This window comes from Erpetoichthys calabaricus, chromosome 11 (genome assembly GCF_900747795.2).
Source record: "Erpetoichthys calabaricus chromosome 11, fErpCal1.3, whole genome shotgun sequence".
Lineage (NCBI taxonomy): Eukaryota > Metazoa > Chordata > Cladistia > Polypteriformes > Polypteridae > Erpetoichthys > Erpetoichthys calabaricus.
The window spans coordinates 97,575,064-97,598,970 of record NC_041404.2 but is presented as its reverse complement, the minus strand read 5'-3'; the positions used below and the strand labels follow the sequence as shown (position 1 = coordinate 97,598,970).

Here is a 23,907-nt window from a genome sequence, read left to right as displayed (position 1 = left end):
TTCTTTCTAACAATGCAAATCTTTTGAACTTAATAAGAAGTAAAACATGCCTTTTCTTTCCCCACTTACAGTGTGGTGTACAGAATTTCAAACGACGGGAAAAGTGTTTCAAGTGTGGAATTTCAAAAACAGGTACTGGTGTATTAAATTTGATCAAATCTAGTTTTGTCCCGTATGCACTAAATTTTAAAGCCTTTAGCTAGTCCATCTGTTTGTAAGCTACAACTATATCAGCTTGACTTTGTATCTGCATGAAGAATACCTAGAATTTAACACTATTAGAAATTTTCAAGGACATGTTTTTCATTTGGTTAATGGGTGACTTAAGTAACTTGCCTGGTTTGAAATAAAGATGAACTACTTATAGAAATTGCATACATGTTTTACATTGAACTACAAATGCTAGTATTGATTGATCAGTGTTTATTGTGTTAACTAAGAAGTTAAAAACTTGAAGTAGATCCTACTTATTTTTAACTCTGAAATCTTACAGTATATTACATCAGCAGAATGAACCTATATAAATACAAATTTTTAAGAGCCTTGGGATTCATTTTTCTCTAACATTGCAGAAACTGAGTTAAAGTTACCTCTTGCCCACCAAGACATACCTTTGGAACATGTAAATGAGTCTTCTCAAGGCCTATTACCTTTGCCAAGTCATTATAGTCAGTCTACCCCTCAACCTTTGGAACTCGCACCTCAAACTGCGGAGGCTGCCAATGACAGTAAGTTATTTGATATTATATAGTTTTTATTGGGGCTGAGGTTTTCTTTCAGTGGGTATTTTTAATATTGAAAAATGTTTTGCCAAAGTCTGTGATATATTGTTATTGAACTAGTTCAGTATCATGTAGACTTTTCTGTAGCAGTTTTGAATGAGTAAAAAAAAATTAGTCTTTCATAAATAGTAGTAAAATGATTGTTACTGATTAATATGTTACTTTCTGTTTCTTGCATTAATGCAAATTAGTTTCATAGCAGATATTGCAGATACTGAACACATTGGATAGTGCTGCTTTTTTATTTTATTGATTTTATTTGGAAAAAAAAAAAATTCCATACAATCAAGTCAAACTTAAGAAGCCATAATTCAACCCTCGCCCCAGAGAAAGAGAGGAGAACCTACCACAAGAGCAAATCTTTAAAAACAGCAAAGAGAATGTCCCTTTCCCCAATGTAAATGTATATTCTAACATTTGATTAATTATATCTTACCATATTTTAAAAACTTTTTGAACAGATTAACTAAGTGAGAATTTAGTTTTTTCCAATTTCAAATAGTATAACACAGCATTTACCCACAATCAATCTGTCTTTCTCTACTTTAGCCCATCCGGGAGTACACCAAATGTGGCTGTTAATGCGTTGGGAATGATTGTGACACCAAGGCTATCTGATGGGCAGTCAAAGATTATTGTCCTGAAGAATGTTAATTTGGCACACCCCCAAAACATGTGTCCCAGTGAGGTTGGAGCGAAATTTCAACATTCACATATTTGATCTTACCCTTGATACATTTTGGGCAATTTTAAATTAGATAAATGTGTTAACTAAAAGATTTTAAGTTGAATAATTGAATGCTTTGTGTATATGGAGCTAGGGTGTATTTTATGCATGGATGCCTTCCACGCTTTTTCAGAGATGTTAAGTGAAAGATCCTTTTCCCAACATACCATATGATCTTTGAAAGAAGAAGACTTTAAATGTTTTTATATATTGTTATATATATTGAGATGCTGTCTGAGTCTTCAAGATTATCAGTATTGTGTTCTGGAAGAGAAATGGGTGGGAGGTGAGGAAACATGGGCTGGTTCCTTTTAGCAAATGTAGAATGGTACAGTCCGGACACAGACAGGCAGACACATTGCAGTCCATCACCACACGTTTATTTACACTACTACTATTATAATACAAGTCTTAAGTGCACCACACCAGCAAACCCCCACTGTCTCTCAAAGTCCCGGCTCCTTCACTAGCCGTCTCTCTTCTCCTCACAAACACTCAGGGCCTCTCCTTGCCGCCTCCTCTGACCTCGTCCACCTCCTCACCCGACTCCAGCCTTGATTGTAGGGCGGCGGCTCGTTATATAGGCGGCTGATTGAGGGCCGCACTCGGCCACCTGCCGCACAAAGATTCTGATTTGAAAATAGTGGAAAAATTGTGTGAATGGAAAGTTAAATTTGAAGCATAATTGTTCATAACACGCAAAGACATTATCTATACAGTAATCTCTCACTATATCTCGCTTCGACTTTCGCGGATTCACTCTATCGCAGATTTTATATGTAAGCATATTTAAAACATGGCTCTATCCCAGTTCACACCCAAAATTTGGATACGCTATGTAGACGACTGAATAAGCTCAGGCGCTTAAACATCACCCCTTCACATCACCCCTCCCCCCCGATCTTAGATGGGGGAAGGGTGATGTTAGAGCGCCTGAGCTTATTCAGTGCAGCAGGAACAACGCACATGTTGATCTTTTTTCTTCTTTCAGTACATGTGGCTTCCCTGTTTATTTATATATCTCTGCCTGTCTGTCTCTCTATTACGCAGTGCTCGGTCTGTCTGTGTGTTATGGATCTTAAAAATAATTTATAAGGACAGTTGTTCCTGTTAATTGCAGTCTCAATTGTTAAAAAAAATATTTTAAAAGGAGCATCCCACATGAAAATATAACGATCTCATTAACTGACAGTGCATACCAATTTATAAATTTTATGTCCGTTTGAGGTTAAAAAGAAAAAAAAAAGCAACATTTCATCTCCAGCGGGGACTCGAACTCAGGTCTGTGAGGCAAGGCAACGCTGCTGTGTTCTAAGAGGCAAATCTTAGTGCGCTACTCCACGGAAGCTGTTGTATCATCCTTGAGGCTTTTGTGAAAGTGTTTATTTGATCTTTGGAACTCGGGCTTTACACATTCTATAGTTTATGCCTACTACATTTTGTAACATTTATTACTAAAATATGAAAAAGTTTCTGTTTTAACAATATGTTTACACAGATTACTTTAGAAACGGAACACGCATGAAATGCGTGTGTTCCAAATAACGATCTATTATTTCCACTGTAAAACTCCACTTCACTCCCAGATAATCAGTCAAGGCATGAGCTGGGAAAAGTTCGCTCACGTTCTAAGTCTGTAGGGGGATGGAATAGCCGGCTGCTGGCAGCTTGTCTTTTATCAGCACATTTAGAGGACAAAGGATGCTGGCGGAGAGGTGTGAACGGATTTAAGAAGCGATTTAAGGTGGGCCGGATCTACGAGTTTTTTCGTAGGCTCTGGTAATTCTAGTGTTAATCGGAGCTTACACAGAAGACGCCAAAAAACTCAGCAAACAATTGAATTGAATCAGAACCCCCACCCCACCTGGCACTCACTCCCTTATCACCACAAGGTGTCTGAAGGTACAGCGTGCATCCTGGCCAAGTCAGGCGTCAGAATAGCACACAAACCCACGAACAATCTGCGCACGGTCCTGTTTAATGCTAAAAACAAGAAGTCGATAGCAGAAACACGAAACGCAGTTTATAGCATTCCATGCAGTTCTTGCGCAGCGGTATACATAGGACAAACTTCAAAAAGAATCACAACACGTATACAGGAACATCGCAACGCCGTCAGAAGAAAGGACTCACTTTCATTGATCTACACGCATACTAAATCAACAGGACATACATTTAACTGGGACAATGTACAAGTAAAATTTAAGGCCAGTACTAAAAGTGCCAGAGAGCTGGCCGAATCTTTGTCTATCAAATGAGAACGCCATCAACAGACACTTGGACATAAATCCAGCAAATGCAAACTTAAGAAGAACATGTTCATAATAAATAAACTGTACACCCAATACCCCCCCCCCCCCCATCACACTGACTTAGCCACCCCCTCCACGTAATGTGTTGCTATATATTGCCTTTGATTCTTGTAAGTGTAAGCATTATCCTCTGATGAAGACCCCTGGCAGGGGTTGAAAGCTCAGGAATAAAAATTACTTTATGATACGTGATTCATTTTTTCTCCCTTTATGGATCTCCAGCTGCAAATATGCAAACCGTATCACAGACCTTCTCTTCCATGCATATTTAAATATATATCGTGGATTTTTTGCTGGTTCTTGGGTTTCAGTGGACAATGGGTCTTTTAATTTCTGGTACATGCTTCCTCAGTTGGTTTGCTCAGTTGATTTCATACAAGGGACGCTATTGGCAGATGGCTGAGAAGCTACCCAATCAGAGCACGTATTACGTATTAAATAAAACTCCTCAAATATATTGTGAGCATGGGGCTGTTCGCACCCCTAGAGGATACAACCGCTCCTCAAAAAATGCTGTAAGATTACCTTCACATTGCTCCCCTTCCTTGCTGGGCTTACTTGTGGCTGCTTTGTCAAGCGATATGCTTCCCGCACGGTGCTTCGCATACTTAAAAGATCAAACAGCACCTATTGATTTTTGATTATTTGCTTTTCTCTCTCTCTCTCTCACTCTTGCTCTGACATTCTCTGCTCCTGACGGAGGGGGTGTGAGCAGGGGGGCTGTTCGCACCCCTAGACGATTTCGGACGCTCGTCTAAAAATGCTGAAGGATTACCTTCACATTGTTCCCTTCCTTGCTGGGCTTCCTTGCAGCTGCTTTGTCAAGTGACATGCTTCCCGCATACTTAAAAGCTCGAACGGCACCTATTGGTTTTTGATTGTTTGCTTTTCTCTCTCTCTGACATTCTCTGCTCCTGACGCGCACTCCTTTGAATAGGAAGATATGTTTGCATTCTTGTAATTGTGAGACTGAACTGTCATCTCTGTCTTGTCATGGAGCACGTTTAAACTTTTGAAAAAGAGATAAATGTTTGTTTGCAGTGTTTGAATATATTTCCTGTCTCTCTACAACGTCCTGTGTTTCTGTGCAAATCTGTGACCCAAGCATGACAATATAAAAATAACCATATAAACATATGGTTTCTTTTTTGCGGATTTTCACCTTTCGTGGGGGGTTCTGGAACGCAACCCCTGCGATCGAGGAGGGATTACTGTATACAAATCTCTAAGTGTTTCAATCCTGGATGTTTTCCAGACATTAAATACTGTAAAGGTTTGAGAGAGTAGAAAAAAGTGAATATCATGTAACGGTGCAACAGATAAGAGCTGTCTTAAAGTGTTTCCTGCATTGGTTCCATGTTCTGAGTGAGTGATTGGACAACTGGACATCAGTATACTGACAATAATTTGTATTTACTTAGACACAAAGTAGGACATATAAAGAAGTACAGCAAGGTTGTATTTCTTTTGCAGACCAGGCTTGTCTATTTGCCGTACAGTAATAAAATTGAAAGTTATGTCGTGATATGCCCACTTCTGCTTTAGGCCATTGTAGAATTGCCTTTCACATGTGTGAATATTTTGAATTCCAAATAAATAACTTTATAATTGAATTGAATTTCTTAAAGAACAATTTGTTAATGGATGCTCTGAAATAGAAATAGAAACTTGGGAAGGATGTTCATCTTGACAATATTGATTCTCCCTGCTAATGTGAGATGGGGGATAGACCATCTGTTCACATCTTGTTTAATTTTTTTCCATGCAGAAAGCAAAATTTTGTTGAAAAAGAGCCCTGTATTTACTTGTGATGTTTACCCCAAGGTATTTTAACTGATATGCTAAAATAAATGGGGAGTTGTCCAGTCTAATATTGTGTGCTAGAAAGTTCACTGGAAAAGGACACTTTTATTCAAATTAATTTTGATTCCAGATATCTTTTGAAATTCTGCTAGTGCATTGAGGAGTGCTGGTATGGAAGTTTGTGGGTCTGATATATACAGTACCATATCATCTGCATATAGTGATATTTTTTGTTCAAGTCCATCTTTGGTAATCCCCTTTATCTCTGATACATTTTGAAAGTGAATGGCCAATGGCTATTGCAAATAGCAGAGTTAATAAAGTGCATCCTTGTCTTATACAACATTTATAGTTTGAAGTAGTTTCAAATAACGTTGTTAATACAAACAGGCTTCGGGGCAGGTTTAGAGTAGCTTGATATCATGCAGATGTATTTGGGCTAAATTGTGCAATGTGGCGAATAGTTTGCCCCATGCAACCATGTCAAATGCTTTTTCTGCGTCCAAAGATAATAAGACCTCTGGTGTATTAGATTTTATGGATAAGTAAATTACATTAAACAAATGTCTGAGATTAAAAGCTAAGTGTCTGCCTTTAATAAATCCAGTTTTGTTTTATGATATTACAAAGGGAAGCACTTTCTCAGTCTTTCTGGCTAGAACTTTGGAGAGTATCTTATCATCATTATTCAGAAGTGAAAGTGATGAGTATGATGCACACAATAATAAGTCCTTACTTTCTTTGAAAAGACAGTAGTTAATGCTTGGCGAAAAGTTTGAGGCAGAATTCTGTTATCTCCAGCTTCTAGGGGGGAGTTGGTCTCATCTGTTGTGAGAGGTGCATGTTTAAGACGGATCCCTGGTGGCAGTGGCATTATTTAACTTTTTTAACTATCATTCTGAGGTATCCTATACTTATTCAACCAGAGAGAATTTAACCACAGCTATATACAACTATATTTAAAAGCATGAGCAGCAGATCAAGAGTTCAGAAAGAGAAGGAAAATGCAGCTAAAGCTTCATCAATGTCTAAACTGGACTCAAGTTCATGATATGGCCTGGCAGAGACTGACTTGGAAGAGACAGGCAAAGGAACGGATCTGCTGGTACCTCATGCTGTAGCATTGGCTCCAGTCGAGAGTGAAAGTGGGAGCAAAACTGAGATTGAGGCGGGCAATGAGAAGTTACCTGTCTCTGGCAGATTATCAGAACTGAGCATGGCCTCTCTGTCCCCGCTGTCAGGTACTACCAACAACCCCAGTGAATCAACAGTATCAACTCCACCTTTCTGCTTTCTTTGAATATTTAGCTTTGTCCTTGCCTGTGTGGTGATTTTATTCCTAAATGAATTTTACTCTCACTTGCACAAAGACATGTACAATATATGCACTAAATTAAGGGATTATTGGATCCTACCTTCTTTACAGTGCAATTGTCAATGCTTGTTTAAAAGAGATGAAAAGTTTATTTTCCACTCATGACTTTTATGTTTTGTCCCTCCAGGTTAGGTTTTAGTCATGTACAACCTTAGTCTGAACTTGCATAAATCTAGAAATTGAATGGTTGGATTAAAAAATAGTTAAAATAATTTATACCTCTTGAAATAATGTCATAATCTTTAATAATTGCTACAGCAGCATCAATTAAACACACAAAACCAAAACAGGAAGATGAAATGACACAAGTTGTGCGTGCAGTTTTGGATGCGGTATAGGAATCAAATCCACATAGGGGTCAGTTCATTGTGAACTCCATTCATTTTTGTACCATCATGGGCAATTTAATTTCATAAAGAAATTTAATATCTTTTAAAACATCATTCTCTATACCAGGGGTGTCGAACTCCAGTCCTGGAGGGCCACAGTGGCTGCAGGTTTTCATTCTAACCATCTTCTTAATTAGTGACCAATTTTTGCTGCTAATTACTTCTTTTAATTAACTTGACTCAGGCCCTTTAGTTTTTTTCCTTACTTACCAGCCAAACAATAATGAGACAAAACAAGCCGCCACATCACACTATATCTGAAAATAAAGAAAGGTGATGGTCTCAGTAAGGTTAATATCTCAAAACACTTTGACGATGTTCTTATAAAAAACAGAAAATCATTAGTTTTGGAAATGCCTGCTGTTGCAGAACGAGAGCAGCAACAAGCCGTGGAATTAAATTGCGGGTTTAATTAACAGCAAGCAAGCATCTGCTTCTCATTAAAGAAACTGGTTGGAGTTTGAAGCCCCAGTTTAAGCTGGTCATCTGTTGGCTCGTTTCACATCTCATTTCTGTTTGGCTGTCATTTAATGAGGAAACGAATCAATTCAGAATCCTTCTAACATGGCTGTTAAAATAAAAGGGGAAAAAAGTGAATTAGCAGTGAAAACTGGTCACTGATTAGGAAAAGGGTTAGAATGAAAACCTGCAGCCACTGCGGCCCTCCAGGCCTGGAGTTTGACACCTGTGCTCTATACCTTCACTGGGAAGCATAGAAGTATACTATTGGAGAATTTATAAAACCAATATATGAAAAGTTCTAAAAACAGAATTTACAAAACAAAAAGAACTGTGAACACAAAAACTCACCCGTAAGTTGTCATTCCAAAAGGTCTTGTATCAATGTGTTATCTGATCCCATTTTAGTCCATTACAGATCCTTAGTATATTGTTTTTATTCATCCATATGGCTTACCTAGTTTTTATTTTTCTTTTATAACTTAATTTAAATTGTGTGGCTACCATTTTAGATCAGAGATTGCAGTGCCAGAAATGTGACGTACATATATTAAGGGTGTTAGGCAGAATTTAAGACAGACTGGAAGTTGGAAAGTCATATTAGACATTTATCCTAAATACAAACAATTAATTTTTGGTAAATTGTTTGTTTTATTTTCACTACTATGAAGTTGTGATTTATGTACAATAGATATTTAAAATTAGCAATGTTCAACAAAAATACAAATATGAATACTTTCCTAAGTTATATTTAATACTTGGATGTTATCTGTATTTTATACTGATATTGGTGCTATATTGTGTTTTAAAAGCAATTTTTCTACTTTGCAAAAATAGAAATACTTTAGGGTAAAAGAAAGCTTGTGAATAAATTTACATGATGTTCACTGCTCAGTTTCTGTAGACCTTGAAGCAGGAGTGGTGAAATATCAAACTGATACTGATCACCGATTTCATGTTAAGGATTGGCTGATACTCATTTCTTTGTTACTTTGTTTCTTTGAAAAACGTTTTACTGCATAACCAGACGCATAGAAGCCATATGTTCTATATTTCAGTATTAATTTTGATATTTTAATAATTAAACTATAGACAATAGGTGTTAACTGTTAATTTGTTTACTATCAAAATTAAATTCTGTAAGATTATTCCTTGAAATATATACTTTAAGTAATAAAATATGTGGAAAAATATTTATTCATAACACTTGTGGCATTAAAGAAAATAAAATTCTTCTCATAATTACAAGCTGTCATGTGGTTTAATTTCCTCTGTAATGTACCTATCTGAAATAAAGCTTAATTCAAAAAACTAGTTTTACATTTTCTTCAACAAAAAAACAATGAATATGTATATCCATCCATCCATTATCCAACCCTCTACCTGTATATCCTAACTATAGGGTCACGGGGGTCTGCTGGAGCCAATCCCAGCCAGCACGGGGCGCAAGGCAGGAAACAAACCCCGGGCAGGGCACCAGCCCACCGTAGAATATGTATATGTATGGTGTAATTATAAATATGGATTACCATTTTAATAATGCAGCACTTGTTTCTTACCAGAACTTATACTCTGTGGCACACACAAATAATAAACACAATACAAATCTATAAATAAGCTGCAAATGTATGAAATGTTTATAAGATGTTTATCAAGAAGACACAAAGTGACATGCTTGACAAGTTTACATTTAAAAGGCAAATTTTGCTGTTAAGCTAATAAGCCTATTGTTTACTAAGCATAAATTTCAAATTCTCTATATCTTTTCTCTTTCCAATTGAAAATGTAAGCTGCTGTACTTAACACTAGAATTTCCAAAGCCTACAAAAAAACTCGTAAACCCGGCCTACCTTAAATCCGTTCACACCTCTGCATCAGCGCCTTATGTGTTGTACATGTGTTGATAAATCCAAGCAGCCTGCTGTCCAATTGTGCCCCCCCATCGCTGCAGAAATGGCAAAAGGCTCTCCCAGCTCAAGCCTTGTTTATCTGGGAGTGAGGTACCTAGAGCTGTATAGGGTAAATAATATATCGTTATTAGGAACGCATGCATTTCATGTGTGTTCCGTGTCTACAAAAATCTATGTAAGTGTAGGATGATAGGAACTGCAAGAAATGTTGAACACATACCTAAAATACAAACTTTTTATGTTTTAGTACTAAAGACAAAGTCCAAATATCAAATAAGCACTTTCATAAAAAGTACAAATATAACAAAACAAGTGCACTTTTATTCAAGACTATAACCGAAGAAAAAGAAATTGGGTTAGTGTAGTTTGTTGTCACAACTTCTTTGGTAGTACAGCGGTAACAACTGCTGACTCCTATTCAAAAGGTCACATGTTAGAACCTTCCCGCGTCCCAAAATAAACATTTTAAGTAGTGAGCTTTTTGTTACTATTATACAATAAAAACATATATTTGATTTGAGACTCTAACAGCCAGTGTAAATAATATATCGTCATTTGTAATATATACATTTCATGTGTGTTCCGTGTCTACATCGATCTCTGTAAATGCAGGAGGACAGGAAATGTGAGGAAAGAAATGTTGAACACAAAACTAAAACAGAAACTTTTTTTCATGCTATAGTAATAATGACAAAATGCTGACATGAAGTGTATAATGTGTGAGGACTGAACTCCAAATATCAAAAAAAACACTTTAAAAAAAGGTATAACAAAACAAGTGCACTTTTTTATACAAGAACATAACCAAAGAAAAATTAAATTATTCTTTTTACGTGTTGCAATGTGTAAAAACTGAAGCCAAATATCAGTCAATACAAAGTAGACCTGTCCTCTTGGCTGGTGCAGAGGTAAGATCTGCTGTCTCTTAACACTAGAATTACCAGAGCCTACGAAAAAACTCGTATATCCGGCCCACCTTAAATCGCTTCTTAAATCCGTTCACACCTCTCCGCCAGCATCCTTTGTCCTCTAAATGTGCTGATAAAAGACAAGCTGCCAGCAGCCGGCTATTCCATCCCCCCACCGACTTAGAACGTGAGCGAAGTTTTCCCAGCTCACGCCTTGATTGATTATGTGGGAGTGAAGTGGAGTTTTACAGTGGAAATAAGAGATCATTATTCTAAAGTAATCTGTGTAAACACATTGTTAAAACAGAAACTTTGTCATATTTTAGTAATAAATGTTACAAAATGTAGTAGGCATAAACTATAGAATGTGTAAAGCCCGAGTTCCAAAGATTAAATAAACACTTTCACAAAAGCTTCAAGGACAATACAACAGCCTCCGTGGCGTAGCGCGTTAAGATTTGCCTCTTAGAGCACAACAGCTCTGCCGCCTCTCAGACCTGAGTTCGATTCCCCGCTAGGGATAAAATGTTGCTTTTTTTTTTTTTTCTTTTTAACCTCAAACGGACATAAAATTTATAAATTGGTATGCACTGTCAGTTAATGAGATCGTTATATTTTCATGTGGGATGCTCCTTTTAAAATATTTTTTTAACAATTGAGACTGCAATTAACAGGAACAACTGTCCTTATAACTGTTATTTTTAAGATCCATAACACACAGACAGACGAGCACTGCGTAATAGGGAGACAGACAGGCAGAGATATATAAATAAACAGGGAAGGCACATGTACTGAAAGAAGAAAAAAGATCAACGTGCGTTGTTCCTGTAGCACTGAATGAGCTCACCCGCTCTAACATCACCCCTCCACCCGATCTACATTTTGTAACATTTATTACTAAAATATGACAAAGTTTCTGTTTTAACAATGTGTTCACACAGATTACTTTAGAATAATGATCTCTTATTTCCACTGTAAAACTCCACTTCACTCCCACATAATCAATCAAGGCGTGAGCTGGGAAAACTTCGCTCACGTTCTAAGTTGGTGGGGGGGATGGAATAGCCGGCTGCTGGCAGCTTGTCTTTTATCAGCACATTTAGAGGACAAAGGATGCTGGCGGAGAGGTGTGAATGGATTTAAGAAGCGATTTAAGGTGGGCCGGATATACGAGTTTTTTCGTAGGCTCTGGTAATTCTAGTGTTAATCAAGAGGTTGTGGGTTCAAATGTGGGGAGGAGCAGGGATCACCGTTTTGAGTAGTGAGCTTCTGTTATTATTACTGTTATATAATAAAGTAGGGGGCTTTACCCCCTGCTTGCTTTGCCTTGATTCTGTGTTTGGAACGCAAACCGTGACAACGCAACGTATAACTGCCCATGAGTGAATATCATTTCTTTCTCTCTACAAGAAATGTGTCTGACAACCATGCAGGACTTTTCCAAATTTCTTTGCACAAGCTCTTGTCTCGCGGAACGTGAAAATGCTTCTGAGACAATCATGTCTCGTCTCCCTCTAAGAGTTATTTTTATAATAGAGAGAAATAATTTGATTTGAGTTTGTAACAGCCGGTGTAAATCTATGGTACTTGAAAAAGTTAATTTTTTTTTTTTATTCCATTTTATTTTCTCAGTCATGTTCACATTCCCCCCGATCTGATGAATAAAGACGTGGTATAACAAACTTGCTTCTCCCTCTCAGAGTTGATGGCATTTATCTCCATTCTTTTCACAAGAGCACCGATGTCCACAGTTGGTGTTGTGGTTGATGCCTGGTCAAAACTATTTGTCGTACCGACAATCAAATATATGATGCCCTGTGATCACTAACAGACTATCATGCGACATTTGCGCTTCGACAACAAAGACACCCGTGCAGAAAGTGTTAAAAAAAAAAAAAAAAAAAAAAACCCACAGATTCGTTGCGATCTTGGACATATAATGTTTTATTGATCTCTGTGTTTTGAGTTAAATCCCAGGGCAATATATTACTATTAATGAGCAACTGTTTCCAGTCAAGGTGTGTTGTCCTTTCTTGCAATACATCTCAACCTAGTCTGGAAAATGTGGCATAAAGTTTTGGATTGCAGCAGATTTAGCGACAAAGTACATGTACAGTGCCACTCCTCATTTAGGAAAAGATGCCATTTATCCCACGGGCGAAAGGCTTTCTGAGACTGTGGTTATGGAGCTACTTCTGGATAAAGGCAGACCCGTAACAACAGACAAAATCTTCACGTCATTTTAGCTGAATAATAGACTGCTGCATCGCAACACAACGGGAAATTCCACTGGCAGCTAAAGTCACCTCAGGACGCAAGCAATTCTCCACGCTGGTGCTTAGATCTTGCAGTGCCATGCTGACAGTGTAGGCGCCCAAAAAGAAGTCTGCATTATCAGTACCATGCATCAGATGACAACTCATGTTCAGTTGTCATGGTGTTTTCAAATAATGACGTTTCCATGCATGGATGTGTGTTTTCATGCACAAGAGAGGAACTTGTTTTGTTATAGTGTTTATTTGATATTTGGACTTCACATTATACACTTCACGTCAATATTTTGTCATTATTATAACATGAAAATAGTTTCTGTTTTAGTTACGTGTTCAACATTTCTTGCCTCACATTTACATAGATCACTGTAGACATGGAACGCACATGAAATGTATGTATTCCAAATAACAATATACAGCAGGGAAAATAATTATTGAATGTGTCAACATTTTTCTCAGTAAATATATTTTTAATGAGGCTGTTGACATGAAATTTTCACCAACTGTCTAACAACCCAAGTAATCCACACACACATAGAAATCAAAACAAATGAAGTCCATAAATTAAGTTGTGTGTAGTAAATTGGAATGACACAGGGAATAAGTTATTGAAGATGCTTACTGAAATGTATTTAATACTTAGTAGAAAAGCCTTTGTCGGTAATGACAGCTTCAAGAAGCCCCGTCTATGGAGAAATTAGTCACATGCATTGCTCAGGTGTGATTTTGCCCCATTCTTCCACACAAACGGTCTTCAAATCTTGAAGGTTCCGAGGGCTTCTTCTGTGAACTCTGATCTTCTTAAGTTCTTTCCATAGATTTTGAATTGAATTCAAGTCGGTTGATTGACTGGGCCTTTCTAGCAGCTTTATTTTCTTTCTCTGAAACCAATTTAGAGTTTCCTTGGCTGTGTGTTTGAGGTCATTGTTTTGCTGAAATGTCCACCCTTGTTTCATCTTCAACATCCTGGTAGATAGCAGCAGATTCAGATCAAGAATGTCCCGGTACATTTCTTTATTCATCCTTCCTTCAATGATATGAACTTTGCTAGTACCATAAGTTGAAAAACCGCACCATAATGATGTGCAGTGCCATTTCCCCTCTAAACATGGTGTGTGCAGTGACATCAAAAGAGTTAAATTTTGGTCTCATCTGACCAGACGATATTCTCCCAGTATTTCATTGGCTTGTCCAAATGTTGTGCAGCAAACTTTAAACGAGCTTCAACATGTTTTTTCTTTAGCAGTGGAGTCTTGCGTGGTGAGCATTCATAGAGGCCATGGCGGTTGAGTGCGTTATTTGTTCTCTTTGAAACAACTGTACCTGCTAATTCCAGGTCTTTCAGAAGCTCTCCACGAGTGGTCCTTGGCTCTTTGACAACTTTTCTGATTATTCTTTTGGCTCTTTTGAAATCTTGCAAGGAGCTCCTGGCCATGGCTGGTTTATGGTGAAATGATGTTCTTCCAACTTCCGGATTATGGCCCCAATGGTGCTCACTGGAACATTCAGATGTTTAGAAATACATCTGGAACCAATGCCTTCAGTATGTTTTGCAAAAATAAGGTTGTTTGTTCTTACCCATCATGAGATGCTTCTTGTATGACACCTTGGTAATGAGAAATTACAATTAAATTATAGGTCATCAATTAGGGCGAAACCAGCTGGTATTAATTTGCACTGATAAGGGACAGGATTGCTTTCTAAGTACTGACAGATTTCATCTGTTTCTTTGGCTTTCCATGCCTTTTTGCACCTCCTTTTCTTCATGTGTTCAATACTTTTTCGTTGTGTTATTCCACTTTATTACACATAACTTAATTTATGGGCTTATTTGTTTTGATTTCTTTGTATTTGGGTATTACCTGGGTTGTTACTGACATCTGGTGAAACTTTCATGTCAGTCAGCCCATTAAAAATATATTTACTGAGAGAAACTTTGACACGCCCAATACTTATTTTCGCTGCTCTATTAATTACCCTGTACAATTCCAGCCACCTAACTCCCAGATAAAGTGACTTCAGCTCATAGAATTTTGTGATGGACTTCAGCTGCTTTGGTTGAGGATGAGTGAGCAGGCTTGCCTGCTGCCATTGCAGATTGAGACATGAGGAGGTGTGAGGGAATTTAAGGTGGCCCAGTCCACAGATGCACCATTTCTACCGACGGGGAGGAAGAACAACAGACCAGCCCTGAGAGTTGCGAATTCCCAAACATGTGTCTTTGGCACAGTGGCTGAAGAGGCCCCCCAGAGGAAGCATGCTCCGGGAGATGGGATCTGGGAGGTAAGTCTCGCTCTTAATGGCGTTTGGCCCAGCGGAGGTTACCTTGCTGTCCCCTGGTCTTACTTTCTAGAAGGGGACTGCCCGGATCTCGTTTGTGACCAAAGCATGCTGATCCGTGGAGCGAGGGCGCGATAACGGTGAAAGATTGCTGAACGCCAAAGAACAAGGACATGGCGAAGAGCACCTGGAAACTATTCTCCCCATCGGGCCCAAGCAAAGGGAGGAGGAGACGGTAGAGGACTGGATTGCCCTCCCGAACGTCCGTCCTGAAGCAGAAGATGACCCCACTAAGACTATGCAAGCTACACAGGGATTCTGTGGCTCGCAGCCGGCAGGTGGGTATGAGTAGAGCGCGAATCCACCGCTGGCTGACTTAAATACTTTGATTGTGACTGTATGTGAGCTGGAGGAGGTTTTTCAGCCCATGCAGTCACTCTTGTAGGTCCTGCAGGTGCTGCAGGAGGTGATCGGAAGGCTGGAGGAGATGGCAGATGCGCCCCTGATGGCCGTAAAGGAGTGGTGGAGGTGGCAGGGCACGGCATTCTCCAGCCGGAGCGATGTAGCGGTACAGGTGAGTGATATCTGTACCGCATATAATAATGAAACCCTTGGCAAAAGGAGCCGGGATGATTCTGAATGGACTCGAGCAGCAGGGGGTCCGACAGTGGACGTGGCAGTGATGACTGATCACGCGGTGGGGGTGGAATTGGTAGAGCCACGTATAGGACGCCGGCTGGTAAGTGTCAGCTGTCAAAGTGACCTGCCTCAAGAGCCCCGGGTTTGCATTGGGGCGAATGGCTTGGAGCTTAGAGGCTCAACCCTACTGGGCCCTGTGGCCACCAATAGGGGGAGCCTGAACAGCTCCAAAACCTTGGTCTACAGCACTTCCACCACTCCCGGAAGTGCTGCCAGAAGAGGATCTGGGTTCCCATGCAGTACTTCTGCCACACCCAGAAGTGCTGCTGGAAGATGATTGGGGAGCACCTGGAGCACTTCCAGGTGCAGTATAAAAGAGGCTGCCTCACTCCATTTGGGGAGCCGGAGTTGGGAGGCAGAGGACAGAGCTTCTGAGAGAGGAGTGGAGGCGGCAGTAAAGAAAGAAAGAAAGAGAGAAGAAGAAAAAGGACAGCATTATGGGTTTGTGCATTGTGTTGTGCTGAGGACTAAGAAAAATAATAAACGTGTATGTTTTTGGACTTCTGTATTTGTCTGTCTGTAGCTGGGCTGATCTTTCCACAATGTACTGTGTATATATACAGTGTGTGTGTGAGAGTCTATTTACATACACACTACAGTGGGCATATAATCATCACAATTGGATCATGGAGCAATGGAAGAAAATGGCCTGGTCTAATGAATCACATTTTATTTTTCATCATGTGGAGAAGTCGACTGACCGTAGAAGGCAGCGGGAGTCGATGAGGCTTTGGACTGGTGTAGCCTCAGTGTGAGCGCCTTGGCCGCTGGGGAATGGTCCAAAGTCTTGGTCCGGTTGGGAGCCTGACGAAGCCAAGGGTCGGAGGGCTACCAGGCCTGATTGAAGGGCAGCTGATCCTGCAGGTAGGCGACTCTCTTGTAGAGCAGCCCAGATGGGCATAGCAAGGGAGCCACCATGGAAACAGAAGACACTGGGCTTTGGTTTTAACATATTACTTCCTATGACATTTTACCTCGTGGTTTTTAGAAGAGTTTGTTTATTGATTTTAACCTCCATATGTTTTTGGATTATTTATTTATTTATTGAATGAACTGCACAGCACTTTACTTTGAACACTGTTTTGGATTGTTGTAAATAAAAGCACTTAGCACTTTTAAACCATCCCCTTGCTCATTGTTATTGCCTCACTGTCTAGCTTATCGGTGACATTACCGAAGGTGTTGGGTTCAAGGGCTCCCTAACAGCCGATGGGAGAGTGGAGCAGAACCCGCATCGTCACACCGGGTGCTTGTACATCGTTTACCCACAGTAGTGAAGGCAGCAGGATACGCTATAGGAAGATGGGAAATTGGCGGAGACAGTGCGATGTTGTGCTGTGAAAACTTAGATCCTGGCATTCATGTGAATGCTACTGTGGCATGTACCAACTACGTAAAGATTGCTGCAGACCCAGGTAAACCCCTTCATGGCAGTGGTATTCCCTGATGACAGTGTGTTCTTTCAGCAGGATGATCCACACTGCAACACTGAAAAAAAAAATTGCTAAGGAATAGTTTGAGGAAAACGAGTGCAAGGTGTTGATTTGGCTGCCAAACTCCCCAGATCTCAGTCTAGTTGAGCATCTGTGGGATGTGCTGGCATAATCAAATCTAAACTATGGAGGCCATAACTTGCAACTTATTGGACTTAAAGGTTCTGCTGCTAACGTCTTGGTGTCAGAAAATGCTTTGCTTGAAATGTGTGTGATGTGCCATCTGTTGGATTGACAAATGCAATGCATTTTATTACAACAAATTGTTGTGATGCACTGTCTGTAGGCATGACAGGGACATAGCAACTGAACTGACACAAAGTTACACAGACATTTTATTAAGATGGATATAGGTTGTCCAGATGTGGACAAATTTGTTGGTACCCCTCCATCAAAAAAGAACCACCCATCACTGTCTCTGAAATAACTTGAAACTGACAAAAGCAATTGTTGCCCATCATAGTTTATTCCATATTTAACAATAATCTGACTTTGATTTAGAGTTTTGATTCAACAGGATATTTCAAATAATAACACAAATGAAAATGGCATGGACAAAACTAATAGAACCCTTAACCTAATATTTTGTTACATCACCTTTAGAGGCAATTGCTGTAAATTGCAGGTAAATTCCTGTTGCTGTCGGTGAAACTGCACCTGTCAACAAGTAGTTTGGCCTACCCTTCCTGAGCGAACTGTTCCAGCCTTGCCAGATTTAAAGGGTGTCTTCTGTAGACTGCATGCTTCAGTTCTTACCGTAGATGTTCAGTAGGATTCAAATCGGAGCTAATTGAAAGTCATTTCTGAATAGTTCAATGTTTTGTTGTTAGCCTTTCTTTGCTGTGTGTTTTGGGTCATTATCCTATCAGAGGATCCATGACCTGAAACTGAGGCAGAGTTTTCTGACACTGGGCAATACAGTTCTCTGCAGAATGTCTTGATAGTCTTGGAGATTTCATTGGTACCTGCACATACTCAAGCCACTCTGTGCCAAATACAGAAAACAAGCCCCAAAACATAGTCAAGCTTCTTCTGTGTTTTTTTCACAGTAGGTATGGTGGTATTTTCTTTGATAGCTTTATTTTTTTCATCTGTGGACATACAGTATAGTAGAGCTGATGTGACTCGCATAAAAGCTCCAGTTTTGTCTTATCTGCCTAAATCATATTCTCACAGAAGCATTGTGGCTCGTCAATATACAGTACTGTGCAAAAGTTTTAGGCCGGTGTGAAAAAATGCTGTAAACAAAGAATGCTTTCACAAATGGAAGTGTTAATCATTTATTTTCATCAATCAACAAAATGCACTGAATGAACAAAAGAGAAATGTAAATCAAATCAATATTTGGTGTGACCACCCTTTGCCTTGACAACAGCATCAATTCTTCTAGGTACACTTGCACACAGTTTTTGAAGGAATTTGGCTGGTAGGTTGTTCCAAACATCTTGGAGAACTAACCACAGATCTTCTGTGGATATAGGCTTCCTCACATCCTTCTGTCTCCATGTAATCCCAGACACACTCGATGATGTTGAGATCAGGGCTCTTTGGGGGCCATACCATCACTTCCAGGACTTCTTGTTCTTCTTTATGCTGAAGATAGTTCTTAATGACTTTGACTGTATGTTTGGGGTCGTTGTCTTCTGCAGAATAAATTTGGGGCCAATCATACGCCTCCCTGATGGTATTGCATGATGGATAAGTATCTGCCTGTATTTCTCAGCATTGAGAACACCATTAATCCTGACCAAATCTCCAACTCCATTTGCAGAAATGCAGCCCCAAACGTTCAAGGAACCTCCACCATGCTTCACTGTTGCCTGCAGACACTCATTATTGTACCGCTCTCCAGCCCTTCGACGAACAAACTGCCTTCTGCTACAGCCAAATATTTCAAATTTTGACTCATCAGTCCAGAGCACCTGCTGCCATTGTTCTGCACCCCAGTTCCTATGTTTTCGTGCATACTTGAGTTGGTTGGCCTTGTTTCCACGTCGGAGGTATGGCTTTTTGGCTGCAACTCTTCCATGAAGACCACTTCTGGCCAGACTTCTCCGGACAGTAGATGGGTGTACCTGGGTCCCACTGCTTTCTGCTAGTTCTGAGCTGATGGCACTGCTGGACATCTTCCGATTTCTAAGGGTAATAAGCTTGATGTGTCTTTCATCTGCTGCACTAAGTTTCCTTGGCCGACCACTGCGTCTACAATCCTCAACGTTGCCCGTTTCTTTGTGCTTCTTCAAAAGAGCTTGAACAGCACATCTTGAAACCCCAGTCTGCTTTGAAATCTTTGTCTGGGAGAGACCTTGCTGATGCAGTATAACTACCTTGTGTCTTGTTGCTGTGCTCAATCTTATAATAATAATAATAATAATGTAATTCATTACATTTATATAGCGCTTTTCTCAGTACTCAAAGCGCTATCCACACAGGGAGGAACCGGGAAGCGAACCCACAATCTTCCACAGTCTCCTTACTGCAAAGCAGCAGCACTACCACTGCGCCACCTGTGAGGACAATCTTGCCATGACATGAAACTGTCTTCCACAACCTCACCTTGGTAGCAGAGTTTGGCTGTTCCTCACCCAGTTTTAAGCCTCCTACACATCTGTTTCAGTTAATGACTGTGTTTCAACCTACGTGTGACATTGATGATCATTAGCACCTGTTTGGTATAATTGGTTGATCGTACACCTGACTATAATCCTACAAAATCCCTGACTTTGTGCAAGTATACCTATAAGAATTGATGCTGGTTTGAAGGCATAAGGTAGTAACACCAAATATTGATTTGATTTAGATTTTTCTTTTGTTTGCTCACTTTGCATTTTGTAAATTGATAACAATAAACAATCATTATTTATATTTCTGAAAGCATTCTTTGTTTACAGCATTTTTTCACACCTGCCTAAAACTTTTGCACAGTACTGTTCATTTTTATGTTTTTCTTTCAATAGTGGAGTCTTCCTGTGTCAACTTCCTTTGAGCCCACCGTCACTTAAAAAGCGACAAATGGTGCAATCAGACACTGATGAACCTAGACTGTGGAGTTCAGCTTGTATCTCTTTGGAAGCTGTCCTTGGCTTTTTGCCTATCATTTTCAGTATCTTTCTGACCATTCTGGGGTCAATTTTCCTCTTGTGACTACGTCCAGGATGCTCCAGTCCAATGAGCTGTAAGCTTCTTGATAATATTTGCAACTATTGTCACAGAAACATCAATCTGCTTGGGGATGGTCTTGGGCTTTAACATGCTTGTCTATAATCTTCTTTCTGGTCTCCTCAGACAATCCTCTCCTTTACTTTCCCTGGCCCATTTTTAGTGTGGAACACATAATAATACCAAACAGCAGAGTGACTACTTTTCTCAATTTCAAAAGAACTGAATAACTGATACATGATTAGAGACATGTGTGATACTAATTAAAGAAAACAGCTAGTTTGAAAAATCCAGTCAAATCCAGTTATTTATGATTGTTTTTTGGGATTACCAACAAATGTGTTCAGGCCCTTTTAGAATATCTTTGTAGAATAAGCAATACTTCATCTCTTTTGAAACTTGTTTTTCTTTACTCGATAACAAATCAAAGGCATGCAAGTAATACATGGGACAATTGCTTTTAATTTAATTACTTTTCAGGAGGCATATAGCACATTTTCAATCAGTTGTAAGGGCACCAACAAATTTGTGTATGGTGTATATACCTAGTTGTTTCTGTGTATGTTTCTTCAGTTTTTTTTTTTTTTTCATTATGATCGTTATGTTTAATTGTCTATTATGTTCAAATATTATTATTGTAATTTTTCCAGTTTTATACACAGTCATCTCTGTCTTCATCACATATATAATTTGTGTTCTTTGCATTATACTTGTGTTATAATTCTTTCAGTATGGTAAATGCAGTTTTAGTGTGGTCATGTAAAAGTAGTTGATGCTCACTACGTGTTTGTTGCCATGGCATATATTGAATCCTTATCTGTAAGAGACATGCAAAGATTTGGTATTAAGTTTAAAATGTCGCAGTGAGGAAAGATTCCTTCAGTCTTCTTTAAAAGTGGTGTGATAAATTTCATTTTTCCGATTATATGAAGGATGTGTTTGTTCATGCATTGACAACTGTAATACCACCAGAAAATACAAAAGGGGTAAAGCACACTTCCTCATTCAGTGTGACGTTGTTTGTAGCATTAAACATTTCAAGCTAGACTACCTGCTGAGTTCTTCATCAAAATGTATTCTTTGTATACTGAACAATTTGTGAACTTATTTGTAAAACTTTTTTTCAATAATGTTATTTAAGACTAGACAATAAATGGCATTGGTTCATTATTTTTTTTTAATACTCCATTCTTTTTTGGCAGAGTGAAGCAAGTGACTAAGTTAACTGATCATTCATACTATACTTTAAAAAATCATCATATCCTTGCACAGCACTCGTTATAAAGAAGTGTTTGTTTCTCTCAGCTTTACTAAAGGTTACGCTAACCACTTACACTGGGAATGATATACAGTGGAACCTCGGTTTGCGAGTAACTTGGTTTATGAGTGTTTTGCAAGACGAGCAAAAATTTTTAATAAATTTTGACTTGATAAACGAGCGAGGTCTTGCAGTACGAGTAGTATGTATACTCTTTGTCTGCTGAGCGTCATGTAATCACAACTGAGCTGATGGTTCTTCTCTCTCTCGCTGCGGGATTGTGGGCAATCATCTCCTATTCTCTGTCTGAGTTGGCGTGCCTCACTCATAGTAAACATCCATATGAGCGTATACTGTTTACTACAGCATTAGCATTGTGACTGTATGTGCGCGCGTGTGTGTGTAAATATATATATATATATATATATATATATATATATATATATATATATATATATACACAGTGGTGTGAAAAACTATTTGCCCCCTTCCTGATTTCTTATTCTTTTGCATGTTTGTCACACAAAATGTTTCTGATCATCAAACACATTTAACCATTAGTCAAATATAACACAAGTAAACACAAAATGCAGTTTGTAAATGGTGGTTTTTATTATTTAGGGAGAAAAAAAAATCCAAACCTACATGGCCCTGTGTGAAAAAGTAATTGCCCCCTGAACCTAATAACTGGTTGGGCCACCCTTAGCAGCAATAACTGCAATCAAGCGTTTGCGATAACTTGCAATGAGTCTTTTACAGCGCTCTGGAGGAATTTTGGCCCACTCATCTTTGCAAAATTGTTGTAATTCAGCTTTATTTGAGGGTTTTCTAGCATGAACCGCCTTTTTAAGGTCATGCCATAGCATCTCAATTGGATTCAGGTCAGGACTTTGACTAGGCCACTCCAAAGTCTTCATTTTGTTTTTCTTCAGCCATTCAGAGGTGGATTTGCTGGTGTGTTTTGGGTCATTGTCCTGTTGCAGCACCCAAGATCGCTTCAGCTTGAGTTGACGAACAGATGGCCGGACATTCTCCTTCAGGATTTTTTGGTAGACAGTAGAATTCATGGTTCCATCTATCACAGCAAGCCTTCCAGGTCCTGAAGCAGCAAAACAACCCCAGACCATCACACTACCACCACCATATTTTACTGTTGGTATGATGTTCTTTTTCTGAAATGCTGTGTTCCTTTTACGCCAGATGTAACGGGACATTTGCCTTCCAAAAAGTTCAACTTTTGTCTCATCAGTCCACAAGGTATTTTCCCAAAAGTCTTGGCAGTCATTGAGATGTTTCTTAGCAAAATTGAGACGAGCCCTAATGTTCTTTTTGCTTAACAGTGGTTTGTGTCTTGGAAATCTGCCATGCAGGCCATTTTTGCCCAGTCTCTTTCTTATGGTGGAGTCGTGAACACTGACCTTAATTGAGGCAAGTGAGGCCTGCAGTTCTTTAGACGTTGTCCTAGGGTCTTTTGTGACCTCTCGGATGAGTCGTCTCTGCGCTCTTGGGGTAATTTTGGTCGGCCGGCCACTCCTGGGAAGGTTCACCACTGTTCCATGTTTTTGCCATTTGTGGATAATGGCTCTCACTGTGGTTCGCTGGAGTCCCAAAGCTTTAGAAATGGCTTTATAACCTTTACCAGACTGATAGATCTCAATTACTTCTGTTCTCATTTGTTCCTGAATTTCTTTGGATCTTGGCATGATGTCTAGCTTTTGAGGTGCTTTTGGTCTACTTCTCTGTGTCAGGCAGCTCCTATTTAAGTGATTTCTTGATTGAAACAGGTGTGGCAGTAATCAGGCCTGGGGGTGGCTACGGAAATTGAACTCAGGTGTGATACACCACAGGTTATTTTTTAACAAGGGGGCAATTACTTTTTCACACAGGGCCATGTAGGTTTGGATTTTTTTTCTCCCTAAATAATAAACACCATCATTTAAAAACTGCATTTTGTGTTTACTTGTGTTATATTTGACTAATGGTTAAATGTGTTTGATGATCAGAAACATTTTGTGTGACAAACATGCAAAAGAATAAGAAATCAGGAAGGGGGCAAATAGTTTTTCACACCACTGTATGT

The 23,907-nt window shown here is 39.2% G+C and overlaps 1 protein-coding gene across 4 annotated transcripts in view; it reads left to right on the top strand.

Annotated features, from left to right (window-relative positions):
• rbm10 (RNA binding motif protein 10) overlaps positions 1-23,907 on the top strand; it is a 395,465-nt gene that overhangs the window by 181,378 nt on the left and 190,180 nt on the right. For all 4 annotated transcript variants that reach the window (XM_051933537.1, XM_051933536.1, XM_051933538.1 and 1 more), the window contains exons 8-9: positions 72-132; positions 573-728. In XM_051933537.1, the coding sequence (XP_051789497.1) occupies positions 72-132; positions 573-728 (217 nt within the window). The remainder of the gene's footprint in view (positions 1-71; positions 133-572; positions 729-23,907) is intronic.